Genomic DNA, 20,106 nt, shown 5'->3' with positions numbered 1-20,106 from the left:
AGGGCAGTCCGGTCAGAATTTTTAAAAATAAGTGGCCAAATTCTGTTTGGTCTCTCTTGGTAGTTGTTTGGTATGGAACTCTGTTGGATAGTCAGTAAAACAATTAAAAGAAATCAAACCATCAGGCTCAGCTTCAGAAAGCTCCACTCTGGAAAAGCTGTGGGTGAATCTCTTTTAATTCACAATCAACAAAGATCAAACAAGTAAAAACCTGCAGACTCATTTTTTATTAAATTCTCCCATTTCATCTGTACAGAAAAAAAGCACATTATGTCCAGAATCTCAGTAACATCTCAAAATTACACAGAATGAACATGTAAAAAACAAGAAACTGCCAGGATTTTATACACAGAAAGGAAAACAATTTACAAAGAGTCTTGTTAATGTTACGTTAAAAAAAGGACTAAGTTCGAACAGTTTTTGCTGTACAGTCTATGATTTCTTGCTTGGGTCTGTTTTGTACATTGTACTTGGGGAGGCTCACAATATTATCCCTGCATACTATTTAGAGACCCTTCCCTGTGCCTGTGTTAACATGTCTCCCCTTATACAAACATCCAATCTCTTTGCACTCCGGCATTTCAGTGACCTACCCTAGAACACAGATCTTTTGCTTTCAATCAATTACAAAATCAAAATAAACAGTTTGTTATTGGAAACGGTTGTCACACAGGCTGCTTCAATCCAGTAAAGAAGGCAGAATACTGCTCCCCCGCCCTTACAGACAGGTTCTGCAGGCCCAACAGTGCAAGAGAAAAGCAGCTGTACCAATTTACCAGATTTAGATCTTGGCTGTACCAGTTAGTACTCTCCTCTCCCACTCAGACGAGCCTTTGCTGTGAATTAGAGCACACACTGTGAACGGCACCCAACACAGCGGCTCTTTATTAGGCTGAAAACCTAGGCTGGCCCCTCTCCTTACCCTCAGAAGCTGGAAAGCAACAGTACATGGTTGGGAGCTGCGCTTCTCTCCATGACCCTGTTGTAAAAAACCTCATTGGTTTAGTCAAATCACGAACAGTTTATAGATCTACTCCCAAGTATTTTAATAGGGGGAAAAAGCTAGTTGACCTGCTCTGATCTCACACTGAACTCAAAATTAACTTTGAAAACCAAAAGCTGGCAAAAAAAGAGTCAGACAACTACATTCTTTCTGAACTAAACAGTCTGCATTCACAGAAATTATCCAAGTTAAGCACATTCACCTGAATGTGATAAACCAGAGCTTACCGCCTCTGGCACCGAGTTTGCACATCACATTTTCTTCCAGCTTCTCCCCATTCATCCACTGCAAAGAAAAGCAACTTCTTTGCTAACAGTAACTGCATGTTAACTGCATGCTGCCCTACTCAGCCCTCCCCAGTATATAGTGCATCTTCACAGAGCATGCTCACAAGAGTCTCACTCAGGGCCAAGATCACCATGTTTGCATGGATCACACGTGCCAGACTCTGGAAGGAATCCTCACATGTGGAACTTGCAGAGTATTATTCTAACTTCAGTAGGGTCTTTCAGCCTTTCTGCCCTTTCTGCGGCAGCAGAGGAGGAAGGACACAAGTTTTGCGTGAAGCATGAGAAGGAATGCTGCTCCTGGCCTCATCCTTATTGCAGCCACCTGCATATGAAAAGTGATTTTTCTGGGAGGCATGAAAACTCAGGGACAGAGCTAACCAAAAGGCAACAAAAAAGAAAAAATCGAAAGACTTGGATTTGACCCATTAGTAAACAATGAATAAGGCTATTTTGTTACAAGAACACGCAAGCAACCACCACCTGGCTAGCCAGAGTGAAGTACTGAGATGCACGTGCATGGGACGCACAATCCTTCCCATGTTATTCGGACACATGATCTTGACTGGTGAGAATAAGCTCTGAATGTACCATTAGGCATCTGAGCAGAAGAGGAAGGCAGGGTGTACAGAAGCACCATTCCTTACTAGGAGTTATTTCCCCTCTTGGATATTCCAGTCAAGCCATTCCCAGGAGCATGAGCTCTACAATATCTAGAACAAGCCCCCAAGAAGGAATGCTTAGCCATAGGAAGGACATACATTTTCAGTATACGCCATGAAATAGATAGCAGGCTCCCTGAACTGAGGGGAGACAGTTAAGTCAATGCTGGAGGGGAATGATGAACATTAGGGCTAAGAGTAGGGAAGTGGCAAGGAAGCCTCAGATCTGTCCCCTTTGAAATGGTTGATTCCCAAGTATTTCTAATGTTCTCATTAAATCAAAATAAAAAGTTTCCCTAAATTCAAGAAGGCAGTAGTGCATTTTACAACTATGTATTTCCCTCTCCCTTCCTGCTATAGGGAATGACCACCCGCTATGGGCATTTACTGGCACACAGTGAGCAAGTGTTTGCATTAGAGATCCAAGGGGCAGGTGCTCAGCAATCAGGATATATTTAGAACAATATTGGTTACTTTGTTGTGTTTTTTCTAGAGGCCTTCTCTAGATGCACAGGTCCTTACATGCTATGATGGCTAGGATGGCATTTTTAACACACTGCACTGGAATATTTCTAGTCTCCCTAAAAAGATGCTCCTATGCCAGAATTATTGTGTTTAGCATGCAATATGTTAGGGGGTCCCATCTGGAAGGCGGTGAATTGGGTGTAAATCTTAATGATTATGAAATGGCTAAAACTGTGGCAGCCAGTGACAAAGTTCTCTTTGCCCAGGCCTAACCATGTCAGTTCCCTGCAAGAAATGGGTCTCTCTTGATTTTATTTTATTCCCTTTTGTAATTGCAACAGGACCCCTGGGCCTGTGCGTTATTGCACTTCTGACCACGCCATTACAGAAGGCGACCACACAGAAACATACATCATGTCACACCTTCCTGCTTCATTAAACCCCTTCCCCCGCTCCCCCATTGACAGCAGCTTCATTGTCCACTGACATCTGAAACTACGTCCCAGGATGAAATTTTGAAGGCCACCACCAGGGAGACTGCAGATGCTCAATGCAATACCCAGAAAGTGCGCTTGCTGCTTGGAGTTTGCTTCGTGAAGGCTTCACACCAATGGAACAATCAGGTAGCAATAGACGCACCTGGATAAGAGGAAGGTCTCAGCACTACGCAGGAGCAGGGATGACGACTGCAGCTGGTTAAAGCAATGAGACAATACTGCATTCAAGTTGAACACACACACATACAGAGATTGGCTAGAAGAGGACTCAGGAAGAGACCCTGCATTCCACAGAACAATGTCTTCTTTACCATCTAGGGCTCTGTTCTTACCCTCTACACTACACAGCTGACTAGTCTTTTGCCTTTAGCATTCCTTACGTCTACTGCAATGGAAAATGCAGGAAATCAAGTCTTCCCATGTTCTACCCTACTCCAATACAAAACTTAAGTTGGAAAGCAAAACAGCATTTCCCTTCTTCCCTCACCAAGATACACAGCCAGAACCATGGCTGACAAAACATCTACAGTATTTCACTATAATTAAACTTGGGGTTCACCAGCAGATGCTAGTCAATGCATTTTACACCTCCTCAGTTAGGTTCTTCAAGTTAAACAGGTAGCTAATGCTCCCTCACAAATATGAAGTCTCTGGACACCAATTCAATTTTGCCGTAGCAAAACATAGGCAGCACTAGGATTGCCAAACAAGCAAGACTGCATTGGGGAGAAGGTACAATCGTGTTCCCCCTCCTCCTGCACTTTGAATCCATTCCATCTGTCTGACCTGCAGCCTTGACAGTTAGAAAGTGTTGCAACGACACTTGCTTCGAGTGAGAGGTGAAACCATGTGATTTTGCAACTGCCACGCGCACACTTGTGTGTCACCCACACCCTTTTATGCTTCAAGCAAGTGATGTGATCTGCCATCGCCTTCTTGGCCCTCAGCTCCATTCACTCATGCAGAATCAGGGAAACCACACAAGTAGCATTGGGCAATGAAGGTGGGGGAAGTAATTTAGGCTCCATTTCTGTTCCAAGGATGACTTACATGTTATCCGCTTGGAAACCTACAGCACATCAAGCAAGATGACAGATCTCTTCTATGGAACCTGCTCCACTGCTCAGGTTCTCCCATCATTCCCTGTCCAGTCTTTATAGTCCCTTGGCTCTCATGGTTCGACTCCAGACACCAACAACAATTGTCTTTCACATGAGCTTTTCTAGTATCTCATCACCATACTACTAAGACTGGGTCTCAAAATAGTTTATTTTCTAACTTCAAAGTGGCATGGTGAAGATAACTTTGCACCCCTCTCTAGCATTTTGCAAAAGCAATCACAGTATTTTTAGAGATCAGTGTGTTTACATAGCATAATTAGAATCAGCTGCTCCACATTCAGAAATGCCCCATCTTGTATCAGATCAATACATAACACTGGAAATTTCAGAAATTACTTAGCAATGCAACAACAGGGAGCAGGAAAAGAAAGTTATGGATCAAGCATTAGCCTAGTTGGACAGTGTTAGGCACATGATTTATATTCCAGCACGCATAGGAGAACACATCTAACAGGCTAATAAAATATATATCTATATATATCTTACTGTACATGCTGACTCTTGTGCAGCACTGCCATATTTGAACCACGCACTCAACCTGTGTATCGCAGGTCCCAACCACAGAGAGAGGCCTAGAGGAGGCTCTACTCCCTCCACTCTTTGTGTAACAAAGAAGATGGTAAGCAGTTACCACAGCTAAAGGTGTTTCTACAAAACACCTCCCTTGAGCTGGGCAATGGGGCTGGGAACCAAGTTCTGGAAATGTGACTAGAGCTTATGTGCACACATCAGTGGGTGACAACAAAGCTTCCCCTTAAAGATCAACATGTCTGTCCTTCACCTCACACTATCAGAATTCTCTCCTGCTTGGCATTTAGAGCCAGCACTTCTGACCTACATCACTAGATGCCAAATTCCATCTATATAAACCAGTGTTTTAGAGGTTTGAAAGTTTTACTGTATTTTTAATGCTGTAACTCAAGCAATTAAGACTCAGAGAGGCCAATGATGAATCACTGCACTAACCCATAAATGATCCTTCTATTGAAACAGACATTAGTATCTCAATCCCATTCAATATCACTGGGCAACATGGAGCGTTGTTAATGTATCAACCCGACCATCTTTGAATAGTTCATTCGAGGGGGCAGGGTGTCTTCGCTTGGCAACAGAAGGGAGAAATAAAGGACTGACAAAATTCAACTGCATTGCCTTTGATGAATGAAGGTTAATAGGCTAGTTAATCAGGGTATGTACAGTGCAGCTGTCAATGCATTACACTGACTGGCTCTTCTATGCATAACTTCCACACCCTTTCCCTAGCCTAATCAAATATATGCTATATGGCTCAAATGGCATATCAGACCACTGGAGTTTTTGATCCTGGCCAGTATTTTATTTTATCCTGTGAGTGGCAGAGGAAAACGGGAATTGGAGGGCATCATCTTCCCAAACAAAAAACCCACAGTAACAAAAACAGGACATTCGGAGGATGACTCCACTGACTGACATTCTTAGCACTCTGAAACTATGCCCTGAAGATGCTTGGAATAGGATGAGCAAGATGTCCGAAACAAGGCCAACTGCGGTGAGTGATGCAATTTACCTTCTAATTTCCTACCTCAATTTTACCCAGCTGCCGAGCATGAATACGTCCCAGTAAGAAACTGCCTAACTCATAGGATTGGTACTTATATATTTTTCTTCCTTTAAAAATTTACTTAAAAACTGCTTGAGCTGCAGGTCATATCAGTCTGATTTGGTGACGGCAGGTCCAACAATACAATAAAGAGACTCATCTACAGGCGGGTAACAGGAGTCCGCTAACAAAGGGGTAACAAAAGCTGCTGGCTACGCCGACTCTTTCTTAAGGTGGTGAAGATGCCATGGATGAGATCCAAGATGGGAAAACTGAGCCGACACCTGCTGCTGTTCCAATTCTTTTTTATTCTCCTCTCCCAAGAGGGGGCGGGTGGGCAGACTATACAGAGAAGGGCTGTACAAATTGGGTACTGGGCAGGCATTTCTTCAGCAGGCAACCCAGGCTCTACCTGTCCTTGAGCTCTCGTGTCACCCGCTTGGTGATGCGTCCACACAGGAGGCCAATCAGGAAGAGTACACAGATGCCGACTGTGATAACAGACAGGATATAGTTCTTGGACGGAGAAGTCATCACTTGCATAGCAAGGTCAGAAAAGCCTTCTGCTGGGGCAACCTAGGGGGCAAGGCAAAAAACATAATTAACCGGACTTCAGTTTCCACATCAGTCTTTGCAGAGAAACTAACGACATGTAGAACGATGTTATTTTACGAGCTGGATAAGGACACTTGTAAATTCCCCATTTGCCTCCTGTAAGCATCCAGCATGTTCTCTTTTTATAACTGAACTTTCCCTGGTACACAATTATGTAACACGCATGAGCTGGGACATACAAATAGGCCTGTAGGAGATGGACTTCATCAACTGGGACACAAAGCTCTAAAGCTCCTAAATGCCCAAAAGACATCCCAGCTCCTCCTCTAGCTCTCTCCAGCACCCTGCCTTTCCATTCACATCACCCCTCCCACTGTCATAGCTCTTCCTCTGTTGGCACCTTTTGCCCTGCTTGTGAACTAGTCCCGAGGGGCACTGAGAGCCGTTTGATTTCAGTGTTATTAGGCAAGTAATCCAGATGCTGAGAAAGGGGTTGTATAAATAACTTAAGGGTCCTTGTGATAGGGTGGACTAGGCCCAGAGGCCTCCTGCTGGAGGCCTCAGGGCCCTGCCACTCTCATACCAGATAAGGAGCAATGAAGAAGTCCTCCAAGCAGGCTAGAGTGGTTGCAAGGGAAGCAGCCAATCAGGGCCCAGGAGGGCAGTATAAAAAGGAGCTAGAGAGCCAGACCAGAGAGTGCAGTTCTTCGCTAGAGCTAGAGGAGCATGAATGGTGTGGCTGGCTGAAGGAATTGCAGCACAATGGACAGCCCAGAGCTAGTCAGGACTAGGGAGCATGGAAGAGCTACTGGGTTTGAGCTTAGAGGAGCCTTGAGCTAAGGGCAGGATATCAGTGACAGCTGGGCCCTGAGTAGTGGGTGGGCCCAGATTTCCCCCCAGAGGCCACTGGGGAAGAGCCTACAATTGGACATCAGTAAACCCTCAGAAGGGGACTGAACTTTCAGGAGCCCAGCTGAAGACTGGGGCCAACACAGACTAAGAGGGCAAAACCACTGCCTCCAGGGTAGAAGGCCTGGGGTTAGGGTCTGATGGCAGCGCTGGGACTGGTTTAAAGACTGTGAACACATCCAACCATTACAGTCCTTTCCATTTTACTGAATTAAGGTCAAAACTTTGTTCTTTACTTGGCTTGGTGTGCATGGGACTCTGAATTCAGCCTGACATATACAATACATGCTGCAGTACCTAGGCACAGCAAGATCAGAATGGAACAAAGCAGAAGCCTGAACTCTACATTACTACCTCATTTATTAAGTGAACCCTATTTTGTATTTGTTAAACCATTTGATCTGCAGAAAGACTGTCCTTTCCCACTGTTCTGCTTGACAGAGGCATAACAGTTGATTGCATTCACTCAGTCACTTCACAGGACTGAGGCACATCTGTTCTTTAGCCTTCCCATGGTTGAAAGCACAATCCCCACCTTGCCCTCCTGCCAGTTCCTTCACAAGACACTAACGGTCTGAATCACAAGAACCATGTCTCAGTCTCCGAACATGGGTTCCCAAACTGTGGACTGTGAAACAGCCCCGGGTGGTCCGCCAGCGCGACTGCATTCTCTACTCAAGCTCTTAGTAAATCTTTAACGTCATGTGACTCATGTAATCTAAGTAAAAACTATATGAGTGTAACGTGTTGAGCTGTATATGTTGGAGAGAGAGTATAGGGAAAAACTATTTTTAAAAAAGCAAGCTGCAATATGTCAAGTTTAATTCTCGTGAGTACAACATTGTGTTTCACTGCAACGTACATACAGTCTGCAATTTACAACTGTAAAAAACGGCAAGCAGTATTTCAATCTGACATGGATTGATATATTTTTTGAAAACAAGAAGGGTGCACTGATGGAGAAGATAATGAAAGCTCCAGACCACCTACAACTACGCAAAATGAGCCAGCCAAAAAAATAAATTAAGTGGTAGGAAAATATGATGACACACACGAAGTCTGGATTCTCCTTTACTGGATCAGAGGAGTAGCCATTGCTTCAGCGTGTTATAATATAACTGTTATTTTATATTTTTATTTACAATATTTTATTCTTTTCTAATTAGCAGAGAGGAGAATTGGGTCTTTCACACTGAAAAATTGAAAACACAATATAGTGTTCAAAGTTGCACAATTATTTTGTTTTAAAAACAAACACAATGTGTTTAAGAATTTTGTTAACATTATGGTGTTGCTTCTTGTTCAGTTTTCCACACTGCACGTGTCCAGTGTGTTTCCCTCTTTGAACACAACACTTTGCTCTCAACATTTTTTAATGTGTTTTTAAATTGTAGTTTTACTAAAATGCTTGGTTTCAAAGACCCTGAAGCATTTCTTTGAGTGCATATTGCTAGGAATTTCTATCGTTACAATTAATTTACATTAAAAGAAAACATGTACATTTTTTATTTCCAGTGTTATAGTTTATATGTATGTGTAATAATTAAAATAAATATATTTTCCTCAAAAAGCATTAATAGTGGGTCACAGTGCCTATTGCAGTGGCACAAGTGGGCTTCGGGGAAAAGTTTGGGGGGAACCAAAAGCCAGGTGGCGTTTAGAGCCCATCCTGCATCCTCACCTTCGCAGCATAGCTCCACATTTCAATCCGATCATTAAGGCGTTTCTTACATTCGGGTTGTAACCTCACACGCTTGTCTTCCAAAGCTTCCATTAGGCAAGACATCTCTGCAAAATGGAGAACATAGTATCACAACACACACAAACTGGCCCCAGGGAAAGGTCACAATACAGAGTGCTTGGGAGGTGCATTCCAATTCCTCCGAACATTGGTTGGCTGTTTACAAAGTTGTACAGCCAAGCCATCCATCAAACTTCCTCTGAATCAGTGTTGGGAAATTTAACCCAAGACTGGTTTGGAAGGAAACCTCTGTTTAACCCTCAGAGCTAGCAGCCCAGCTAAGGTCTCACTTCAGATATTTAAGTGGCAAGGAACGCTGACCTATGGAGGGGGATTAAAGGATTAACTTTAGGTATCCAAGGCTTAAGCTCAGCTGAACTGACAGGACATTTAGGATTCACAGAGCAGCTCACTAAAATTATTTTAAGAATGCTAAATTCTGTGTGTCTTCTCCAAGAACTTAGAGGAAGTTCAACACAAAACAAGGATCTGCCTGGGGTCTGTGCAGACTGTGGCCTTGTCTACACTACAGGGGAATGCCATAAGAACGGCCATACTGGGTCAGACCAAAGGTCCATCCAGCCCAGTATCCTGTCTGTCGACAGTGGCCAATGCCAGGTGCCCCAGAGGTAGAGAACCTAACAGGTAATGATCAAGTGATCTCTCTCTCCTGCTATCCATCTCCACCCTCTGACAAACAGAGGCTAGGGACACCATTCCTTACCCATCCTGGCTAACAGCCATTAATGGACTTAGCCTCCATGAATTTATCCAGTTCTCTTTTAAACCCTGTTATAGTCTTAGCCTTCACAACCTCCTCAGGCAAGGAATTCCACAGGTTGACTGTGCGCTGTGTGAAGAAGAACTTCCTTTTATTTGTTTTAAACCTACTTCCCATTAATTTCATTTGGTGGCCCCTCGTTCTTATATTATGGGAACAAGTAAATAACTTTTCCTTATTCACTTTCTCCAGACCACTCATGATTTTATAGACCTCTATCACATCCCCCTTTAGTCTCCTTTTTTCCAAGCTGAAAAGTCCTAGCCTCTCTTTAATCTCTCCTCATATGGGACCCATTCCAAACCCCTAATCATTTTAGTTGCCCTTTTCTGAACCTTTTCCAATGCCAGTATATCTTTTTTGATCTAAGTCAATCTAAGCTACGCAATTTGAATTACATGAATAGCATAACCCAAGTTGACGTAGCTTATATCTACTTACCGCGGGGTACACACTATATGATGTCGATGGGGGATGCTCTCTCGTCGACTCCCCTTACTCTTCTCGTTCTGATGGAGTACAGGAGTCAACGGGAGAGCGATCTGCGGTCGATCTAGCGGGTCTTCACTAGACCCATTAAATCAACTGCCAATGTGTCAATCCCCTGGGTAAGTGTAGACAAGCCCTGTGTCAGGTGTCCCATCTGCACTAGACAGAGTGACATATATTTAGAAAAGTGGTTTACTTCAAGCACTATCAGGTCCATCCTTTGTTGAGGAGAAATGTGAAGGAACATCAAAGATACCTGGTACCAAGGAGGGTATGCGGCAGTACGTTTTTAACCTATTTCTCATTCTGTAGCAGAAATTAACATTATTCCAAGAAAAATAGTATGTTAATTTCAAACTGCATTAGAAAGAACAGAACTAGCTTAACGTTTACCAGGCCATGTAAGGAAAGATTTCCAAGCTAAGAAGCCAAGCACAGAGAGGAAGGACACCCATATACTATACAAGTGGCAGTATTCCTCGTTCACCAGCCATGACAACTGGAAGCAATATCTACTGTTTAAGAGGACCTCAAGTCATTCAAGAAAGATCCCAGTTTTAGGTCACTCCAGGAGCTGGGAGATCTCACACAGTCTGACATGCCAACACTTACGACGTCCTCTTCCGGGTGGGATGGCTGCACAGTGGTGTTTGATGTCTAGGGCACAGGCTGTGTGAAGCACTGGATCAACGAATATGTCTGCTTTGCTCTCCTTCAGCATGTTGAGCACCTCCTGTGGAGGGAAGGTTATTACACTGCTACTCTGAAACCTACACATTACAGGTACACATTAAAAGAGGGAAAAGAAAGCAACACAAACCATACTGGTTAATAGTTCCTAGAGCTACCTAACCTTCTTAAATAGATCACAGAGTACAATGCTGCTGCTGGATAAGTGAACTGAAGCTGTTCCAGGGTGGATCAGCAGTCCTGCTTTATGGATCAGCATAATTCCATTAATTAAATAGATACACACACTATTCTATAACACTAAGTCAAATAATTTGGCATGACTAACAGGTCAGGACTAAGGTGAGGTGATAGATCTATGGGCGTAGTTTACAAAGCTCCTTGCCAGATCCAGTGCCAATCTGTGCCCAAGAGGCCCAGGGTTGAAGTAAGAGTGGGAGGCAGCTCAGCACTGAGGTACCCTGGGAGTGTGTGAGGAGGGAATCCAGGACTGGAATAGTAAGGCATACTTCTTACTGGGATTACTGTTCCCTGGCAGGGAGGGATATCTCAGAGCCAGGACTGAAATGGTCGAGGATGCTGCAGGTCAGGATGAGGTGCACTGGCTCAGCTGTGCACAGAAGTGTACATAGCTCTGGCTTCACACTGTTCCTAGTCTGTGCCTTGTAACGAATCATGTTTGTTCATCTGACACTTGAGGAGTAATTGTCCTTTAAGGCCCATTTGGTTTGGGAGACGCACCATTTCCTTTTTTTTTTTACCTTTTTACACATCTCAGGTTTAATTTTGAGCAGGTTAACTTTCAGGCACTCCTCCACCTGCCCCGTTTGTTCCTGGGCTGCTGCTTCTTCTGCACACAACCTGGAGATCTGTTTGGGGGGAAAATCCCGATTTCAACATGAATGAAATAAAGTAGGAACCAGATTTGTTTTTCAAGGCATTTGCATGCTGCCATGTTAGTGCAGGATTACATACAATGGCTGGGGGGCAAGCCTTGAGCTGTGTTATCATCCATCCCTCACTTGGAGCCCTGAATTTCTGAAGTAAAAAAAGCTGCACACAGACAAATACAGCTACTATTTTAAAACTATTTATTTAGCGATTAACAGATTTACCAATCCTTGCCATGGAAATATCAGAAACAAAACAGTGATCTTTACAACGGAGAGTTTTTGTTTGAAGAGACACACAGGAACACAGTCACCAGCTCTCTCTGTTTAACAGGCGTCCCCCTATTACAGCGTGAGCAGTGTTATAACATCCATACACATTTTTCCTAGGAACTGAGCGAATCTCAGATTACACACATTTAACAGACCAGGTGTGTCAAATGTTCATATTAAAAAAATATTGGACAGGTGTGCTGGTTTGTTTGGCAGGTGAAAGTACTCTGAGTACTGAATATCTAAGTATTTGTCCTCTGTCTACTTTGCTGGGTTTATAATTGGTGTGTTCATTTTTCCATAACAACCACTTCCCTTTTTTTTTTTGGAACCATTTCTCTATAGTTGGGCTATTTTTCTCTCAGTAGCCCAGCATCTACAAGCAGATAAGAAATTAATTCTTCATTTCCTCTTGTGTGACCGTTTCAGCTGGGAAGCCCCAGGAGGATTACCAAAGGATCATTTGGTAATAAATATCCAACCATTTTGTGATATTTGGTTACGAACTGCACCCCAATAATCTCTGACTGGACATGTCCTCTGCATATGGATAAAATCTCCTCTATCACCACAACATTTCCAACATCCATTCCCATGCAATCTCTCTATTTTTTAACCTGACAGGTGTGAAGCACCATCTCAGAAATCTTCTCTATCATGCTACACGCTAATGCTGCTGATCCTTTTCCAGATCAAAGTTCATTCCTCAGGGTAATTTGTCTACCCAGATTCTTTTCTCAGCATGTCATATATGGCCCTTTTTTTGTCGTCTGCAAAAATTGATAATTTAGTAATCCTTTTTTTGTTTCCTAATTCATCAGACACCATCACTTCTATTAAAGTTAGCTTTCTATAGAAAAAGCTTTTCTAGGAAGTTGAGAAACGATGCCTAACTTGAAAGTACTAGTGCCATCGGAGAGTGGACCGATCAAAGTTAGTTTTGATTTCTAAATAAGTTAGAAACATTTCTTCAGTGAATAACTGGCCAACTGTAGGCATTCCACGGTTCTCCCAACTGTTAAAGCCCTTTGGTTTGTAATTTGAATTCAGATCTGGATAATTTGCAATGGGTGTCACTGGTGAGGGGAAAAAACAAAAGAACACTTTATCTGCAGTTTTATCCCAAACCCACAGAGTAGCCTTTGCTAAAGGATGTGTATACGTGATTGGAGAGCATGATATTTCTTAACACCTTATGGTAGCCTAACAGTGTTTACACAGCCACAATTTTCTTGTTTGTTCAAGACCTAGTAATACAGCTGCATTTAAGGGCAAACCCTGTGGTCAGATTTTGCTGGACCTGCTGGAGAAGGCAGAGAGAAATATTTGCAGTGTGCCCTGAAACAGAACTTTTGGTTAATTCATTCTTGTTTAAAGAAACCAACAAAGATGTATCGTCTCAAAAATATGCTTGCTAGGTTTGCAATCCATAAGAGAAATGGACTTTGATTTTGGGGTATACTAAGAAACGAGTGCTGTTGTCCAAATGTATCGTACACAGAAAACTTCACAAAAAACAAAGTTATTCCCCTGTACAGTAATGCTTTGAGATGTGTTATCGTTCTGTGTAATTTCACCATATGCTCCATGTGCTTGAGACCAGAAGATTTTTTGTTAGCAGTATCCATTGGTCTGTGCCCTGCCCCTACTCATGGTCTCAGCCAAGGGCATCAGGGGAGATGCAGACCGACCGTCTCTTCAGTTACTCCTCTACAGTGACTACCCTTAAGATAAGAATCAAAAGCAGAGGGGAAGGAGGCTGGGTGGTGGACTACAGAGAGGGACCACACACCTTGAAGAACTCCAGTTACAGAGCCAGAAGAGTACCCAGAAGTCACATACTACAGGACAGGCCCAACAAAGAAAATAACAGAACGCCACTAGCCATCACCTTCAGCCCCCAACTAAAACCTCTCCAACGCATCATAAAGGATCTACAACCTATCCTGAAGGACGACCCATCACTCATGGGAGACAGGCCAGTCCTTGCTTACAGGTGGCTGTGTTGGTGAGTATCTGAGTGTTTGTTTGTTTGTTGTGAGTATCTGAGTGTTTGTTTGTTGTGAGTATCTGAGTGTTTGTTGTGAGGACAGTTTGACTGTGTGCTTGATTGGTTGTTTGAAAAGGGTGGGAACTGGGAGTGCTTTGTTCCAGGTGAACCTTAAGTGGACCTGACTGTATAAAAAGCCAGTCAGCTGAGAACCAGCTGAGCAGCTAAGAGAAGGAGTTTGCCTGGGAGTTCACCTGGGGAGAGCCCACTGAGGCTTACATCTTGCCGGATTCTCTGAGTAATTCTCTGTAGATCACGAAAGCTTATGCTCAAATAAATTGGTTAGTATCTAAGGTGCCACAAGTACTCCTTTTCTTTTTGAGTAATTACTACAACTCCTAACGAAGCTCACAGAAGGAAGGTAATATGGATGGGGGGTGTTCAGCTGTTGTGACCTGCACTGGATGTGCTATGTTTGTCTTTCTTCCACAGGACAGAAGCGACTTTGTCTGTACAAAGTACAAGCTGGTCTCCATATTGGAAGAGAAGGTTCAAGGTCTGGAGCAACAGGTATCGACCCTGCGTTGCATAAGAGAAACTGAAGATTTCCTGGACAGAAGTCAGGATATGCTTCTACGGGCACAAGGTTCTGAAGAGTCAGAGCAGGCTGCACATCGGGGACAGGAGGATGGTGAAGAAATTTGGCATCATGTGACCTCCAGAAAAAAAAAGGGGAATGTCCATGTATCAGCAACGCAGATACAGGTAAGTAACCGTTTTCATGTTCTCTCCACAGGTACTAATGCGGAGAGTGGACCAGATGATACGTCAGAGGGAAGGGAGCAGAAGGAGGATCCGCTGACTGGAAGGCATGAGATGCACTGTCCTAGGGTTGGGGGTTCCACGACCACCACTCCCAAGAGAAAGAGGCGGGTGGTGGTGGTCGGGGACTCTCTCCTCAGGGGGACTGAGTCATTTATCTGCCGCCCCGACCGGGAAAACCGAGAAGTCTGCTGCTTGCCAGGAGCTAAGATTCGCGATGTGATGGAGAGACTGCCAAGACTCATCAAGCCCCCGATCGCTACCCCTTCCTGCTTCTTCACGTGGGCACCAATGATATTGCCAAGAATGACCTTGAGCGGATCACTGCGGACTACGTGGCTCTGGGAAGAAGGATAAAGGAGTTTGAGGCGCAAGTGATGTTCTCGTCCATCCTCCCCGTGGAAGGAAAAGGCCGGGGTAGAGATCATCGAATCGTGGAAGTCGACGAATGGCTACGCAGGTGGTGTCGGAGAGAAGGCTTTGGATTCTTTGACCATGGGATGGTGTTCCAAGAAGGAGTGCTAGGCAGAGACGGGCTCCACCTAACGAAGAGAGGGAAAAGCATCTTCGCAAGCCGGCTGGCTAACCTAGTGAGGAGGGCTTTAAACTAGGTTCACCGGGGGAAAGGAGACCAAAGCCCTGAGGTAAGTGGGGAAGTGGGATACTGGGAGGAAGCACGAGCAGGAGCGTGTGAGAGGGGAGGGCTCCTGCCTCATATTGAGAAAGAGGGGCGATCAGCGAGTTACCTCAAGTGCCTGTACACAAATGCACGAAGCCTGGGAAACAAGCAGTGAGAACTGGAAGTCCTGGCAAAGTTAAGAAATTATGATGTGATTGGAATAACAGACTTGGTGGGATAACTCACATGACTGGAGTACTGTCATGGATGGATATAAGCTGTTCAGGAAGGACAGGCAGGGCAGAAAAGGTGGGGGAGTTGCACTGTATGTAAGAGAGCAGTATGACTGCTCAGAGCTCAAGTATGAAACTGCAGAAAAACCTGAGAGTCTTGGGATTAAGTGTGAGCAACAAGGGTGATGTCGTGGTGGGAGTCTACTATAAACCATCGGACCAGAGGATGAGGTGGACGAGGCTTTCTTCCGGCAACTCGCAGAAGTTACTAGATCGCAGGCCCTGGTTCTCATGGGAGACTTCAATCACCCTGATATCTACTGGGAGAGCAATACAGCGGAGCACAGACAATCCAGGACGTTTTTTGGAAAATGTAGGGGACAATTTCCTGGTGCAAGTGCTGGAGGAACCAATGAGGGCTAGAGCTCTTCTTGTTCTGCTGCTCACAAACCGGGAAGAATTAGTAGGGGAAGCAGAAATGGATGGGAACCTGGGAGGCAGTGACCATGAGATGGTCGAGTTCAGGATCCTGACACAAGGAAGAAAGGAAAGCAGCAGAATACGGACCCTGGACTTTAGAAAAGCAGACTTTGACTCCCTCAGGGAACTAATGGGCAAGATCCCCTGGGAGAATAACATGAGGGGGAAAGGAGTCCAGGAGAGCTGGCTGTATTTTAAAGAATCCTTATTGAGGTTACAGGGACAAACCATCCTGATGTGTCGAAAGAATAGTAAATATGGCAGGCGACCAGCTTGGCTTAACAGTGAAATCCTTGCTGATCTTAAACACAAAAAAGAAGCTTACAAGAAGTGGAAGATTGGACAGATGACCAGGGATGAGTATGAAAATATTGCTCGGGCATGCAGGAGTGAAATCAGGAAGGCCAAATCACACCTGGAGTTGCAGCTAGCAAGAGAGGTTAAGAGTGACAAAAAGGGTTTCTTCAGGTACGTTAGCAACAAAAAGAAAGTCAAGGAATGTGTGGGCCCCTTACTGAATGAGGGAGGCAAACTAGTGACAGAGGATGTGGAAAAAGCTAATGTACTCAATGCTTTTTTTGCCTCTGTTTTCACTAACAAGGTCAGCTCCCAGACTGCTACGCTGGGCATCACAAAATGGGGAAGAGATGGACAGCCCTCTGTGGAGATAGAGGTGGTTAGGGACTATTTAGAAAAGCTGGACGTGCACAAGTCCATGGGGCCGGACAAGTTGCATCCGAGAGTGCTGAAGGAACTGGCGGCTGTGATTGCAGAGCCATTGGCCATTATCTTTGAAAACTCGTGGCGAACCGGGGAAGTCCCGGATGACTGGAAAAAGGCTAATGTAGTGCCAATCTTTAAAAAAGGGAAGAAGGAGGATCCTGGGAACTACAGGTCAGTCAGCCTCACTTCAGTCCCTGGAAAAATCATGGAGCAGGTCCTCAAAGAATCAATCCTGAAGCACTTGCATGAGAGGAAAGTGATCAGGAACAGCCAGCATGGATTCACCAAGGGAAGGTCATGCCTGACTAATCTAATCGCCTTCTATGATGAGATTACTGGTTCTGTGGATGAAGGGAAAGCAGTGGATGTATTGTTTCTTGACTTTAGCAAAGCTTTTGACACGGTCTCCCACAGTATTCTTGTCAGCAAGTTAAGGAACTCTCGGATGCAACTCGTCCGGCCCCATGGACTTGTGCACGTCCAGCTTTTCTAAATAGTCCCTAACCACCTCTATCTCCACAGAGGGCTGTCCATCTCTTCCCTATTTTGTGATGCCCAGCGTAGCAGTCTGGGAGCTGACCTTGTTAGTGAAAACAGAGGCAAAAAAAGCATTGAGTACATTAGCTTTTTCCACATCCTCTGTCACTAGTTTGCCTCCCTCATTCAGTAAGGGGCCCACACATTCCTTGGCTTTCTTCTTGTTGCCAACATACCTGAAGAAACCCTTCTTGTTACTCTTGACATCTCTGGCTAGCTGCAGCTCCAGGTGCGATTTGGCCCTCCTGATAACATTCCTACATGCCCGAGCAATATTTTTATACTCTTCCCTGGTCATATGTCCAACCTTCCACTTCTTGTAAGCTTCTTTTTTATGTTTAAGATCCGCTAAGATTTCACCATTAAGCCAAGCTGGTCGCCTGCCATATTTACTATTCTTTCGACTCATTGGGATGGTTTGTCCCTGTGACCTCAACAGGGATTCCTTGAAATACAGCCAGCTCTCCTGGACTCCTTTCCCCTTCAAGTTAAGGAAGTATGGGCTGGATGAATGCACTACAAGGTGGGTAGAAAGCTGGCTAGATTGTCGGGCTCAACGGGTAGTTATCAATGGCTCCATGTCTAGTTGGCAGCTGGTATCAAGTGGAGTGCCAAAGGGTCGGTCCTGGGGCCGGTTTTGTTCAATATCTTCATAAATGATCTGGAGGATGGTGTGGATTGCACTCTCAGCAAATTTGCGGATGATACTAAACTGGGAGGAGTGGTAGATACGCTGGAGGGGAGGGATAGGATACAGAAGGACCTAGACAAATTGGAGGATTGGGCCAAAAGAAATCTGATGAGGTTCAATAAGGATAAGTGCAGGGTCCTGCACTTAGGACGGAAGAACCCAATGCACAGCTACAGACTAGGGACCGAATGGCTAGGCAGCAGTTCTGCGGAAAAGGACCTAGGGGTGACAGTGGACGAGAAGCTGGATATGAGTCAGCAGTGTGCCCTTGTTGCCAAGAAGGCCAATGGCATTTTGGGATGTATAAGTAGGGGCATAGCGAGCAGATCGAGGGACGTGATCGTTCCCCTCTATTCGACATTGGTGAGGCCTCATCTGGAGTACTGTGTCCAGTTTTGGGCCCCACACTTCAAGAAGGATGTGGATAAATTGGAGAGAGTCCAGCGAAGGGCAACAAAAATGATTAGGGGTCTGGAACACATGACTTATGAGGAGAGGCTGAGGGAGCTGGGATTGTTTAGCCTGCAGAAGAGAAGAATGAGGGGGGATTTGATAGCTGCTTTCAACTACCTGAAAGGGGGTTCCAAAGAGGATGGCTCTAGACTGTTCTCAACGGTATCAGATGACAGAACGAGGAGTAATGGTCTCAAGCTGCAGTGGGGGAGGTTTAGATTGGATATTAGGAAAAACTTTTTCACTAAGAGGGTGGTGAAACACTGGAATGCGTTACCTAGGGAGGTGGTAGAATCTCCTTCCTTAGAGGTTTTTAAGGTCAGGCTTGACAAAGCCCTGGCTGGGATGATTTAACTGGGAATTGGTCCTGCTTCGAGCAGGGGGTTGGACTAGATGACCTTCTGGGGTCCCTTCCAACCCTTATATTCTATGATTCTAGGGGAGGAGGTGACCAGCCCTCTGTGGAGAAAGAAGTGGTTTGGGACTATTTAGAAAAGCAGGATGTGCACAAGTCCATGGGGCCAGATGCGTTGCATCCGAGAGTGCTAAAGGAGTTGGCAGATGTGATTGCAGAGCCATTGGCCATTATCTTTGAAAACTCATGGCAATCGGGGGTGGTCCTGGAAGACTGGAAAAAGGCTAATGTAGTGCCCATCTTTCAAAAAGGGAAGAAGGCGTTATCTGGGGAACTACAGGCCAGTCAGCCTCACCTCAGTCCCTGGAAAAATCATGGAGCAGTTCCTCAAAGAATCAATTCTGAAGCACTTAGAGGAGAGGAAAGTGATCAGGAACAGTCAGCATGCATTCACCAAGGGCATTCACCTGACTAATCTAATTGCCTTCTATGACGAGGTAACTGGTTCTGTGGATGAAGGGAAAGCGGTGGACGTGTTGTTCCTTGACTTTAGCAAAGCTTTTGACACGGTCTCCCACAGTATTCTTGCCAGAAAGTTAAAGAAGTATGGGCTGGATGAATGGACTATAAGGTGGATAGAAAGTTGGCTAGATTGTCGGGCTCAACGGGTAGTGATCAATGGCTCCATATCTAGTTGGCAGCTGGTATCAAGTGGAATGCCCCAAGGGTCAGTCCTGGGGCCGGTTTTGTTCAATATCTTCATAAATGGAGGATGGTGTGGATTGCACCCTCAGCAAGTTTGCAGATGACACTAAAGTGGGAGGAGTGGTAGATACGCTGGAGGGTAGGGATAGGATACAGAGGGCCCTAGACAAATTGGAGGACTGGGCCAAAAGAAATCTGATGAGGTTCAACAAGGACAAGTGCAGAGTCCTGCACTTAGGACGGAAGAATCCCATGCACCGCTACAGACTAGGGAATCATAGAATCATAGAATATCAGGGTTGGAAGGGACCCCTGAAGGTCATCTAGTCCAACCCCCTGCTCGAAGCAGGACCAATTCCCAGTTAAATCATCCCAGCCAGGGCTTTGTCAAGCCTGACCTGAAAAACCTCTAAGGAAGGAGATTCCACCACCTCCCTAGGTAACGCATTCCAGTGTTTCACCACCCTCTTAGTGAAAAAGTTTTTCCTAATATCCAATCTAAACCTCCCCCACTGCAACTTGAGACCATTACTCCTTGTTCTGACCGAATGGCTCG

At 44.8% G+C, this 20,106-nt stretch overlaps 1 protein-coding gene across 1 annotated transcript in view; it reads right to left on the bottom strand.

Moving 5' to 3' along the window:
- Positions 1-208: 208 nt before the first annotated feature.
- The window catches only part of GLG1 (golgi glycoprotein 1), a 174,872-nt gene continuing 154,974 nt past the window's right edge, over positions 209-20,106 (bottom strand). Inside the window, exons 23-26 of the mRNA XM_048870553.2 lie at positions 11,541-11,648; positions 10,702-10,822; positions 8,760-8,866; positions 209-6,190 (exon numbers count right to left, since the gene is read on the bottom strand). Coding sequence (XP_048726510.1) covers positions 6,023-6,190; positions 8,760-8,866; positions 10,702-10,822; positions 11,541-11,648 — 504 coding nt within the window. The 3' untranslated portion in view covers positions 209-6,022. The remainder of the gene's footprint in view (positions 6,191-8,759; positions 8,867-10,701; positions 10,823-11,540; positions 11,649-20,106) is intronic.

Source organism: Caretta caretta, chromosome 12, assembly GCF_965140235.1.
Source record: "Caretta caretta isolate rCarCar2 chromosome 12, rCarCar1.hap1, whole genome shotgun sequence".
Lineage (NCBI taxonomy): Eukaryota > Metazoa > Chordata > Testudines > Cheloniidae > Caretta > Caretta caretta.
This window is presented reverse-complemented; position numbering and strand designations above follow the sequence as displayed.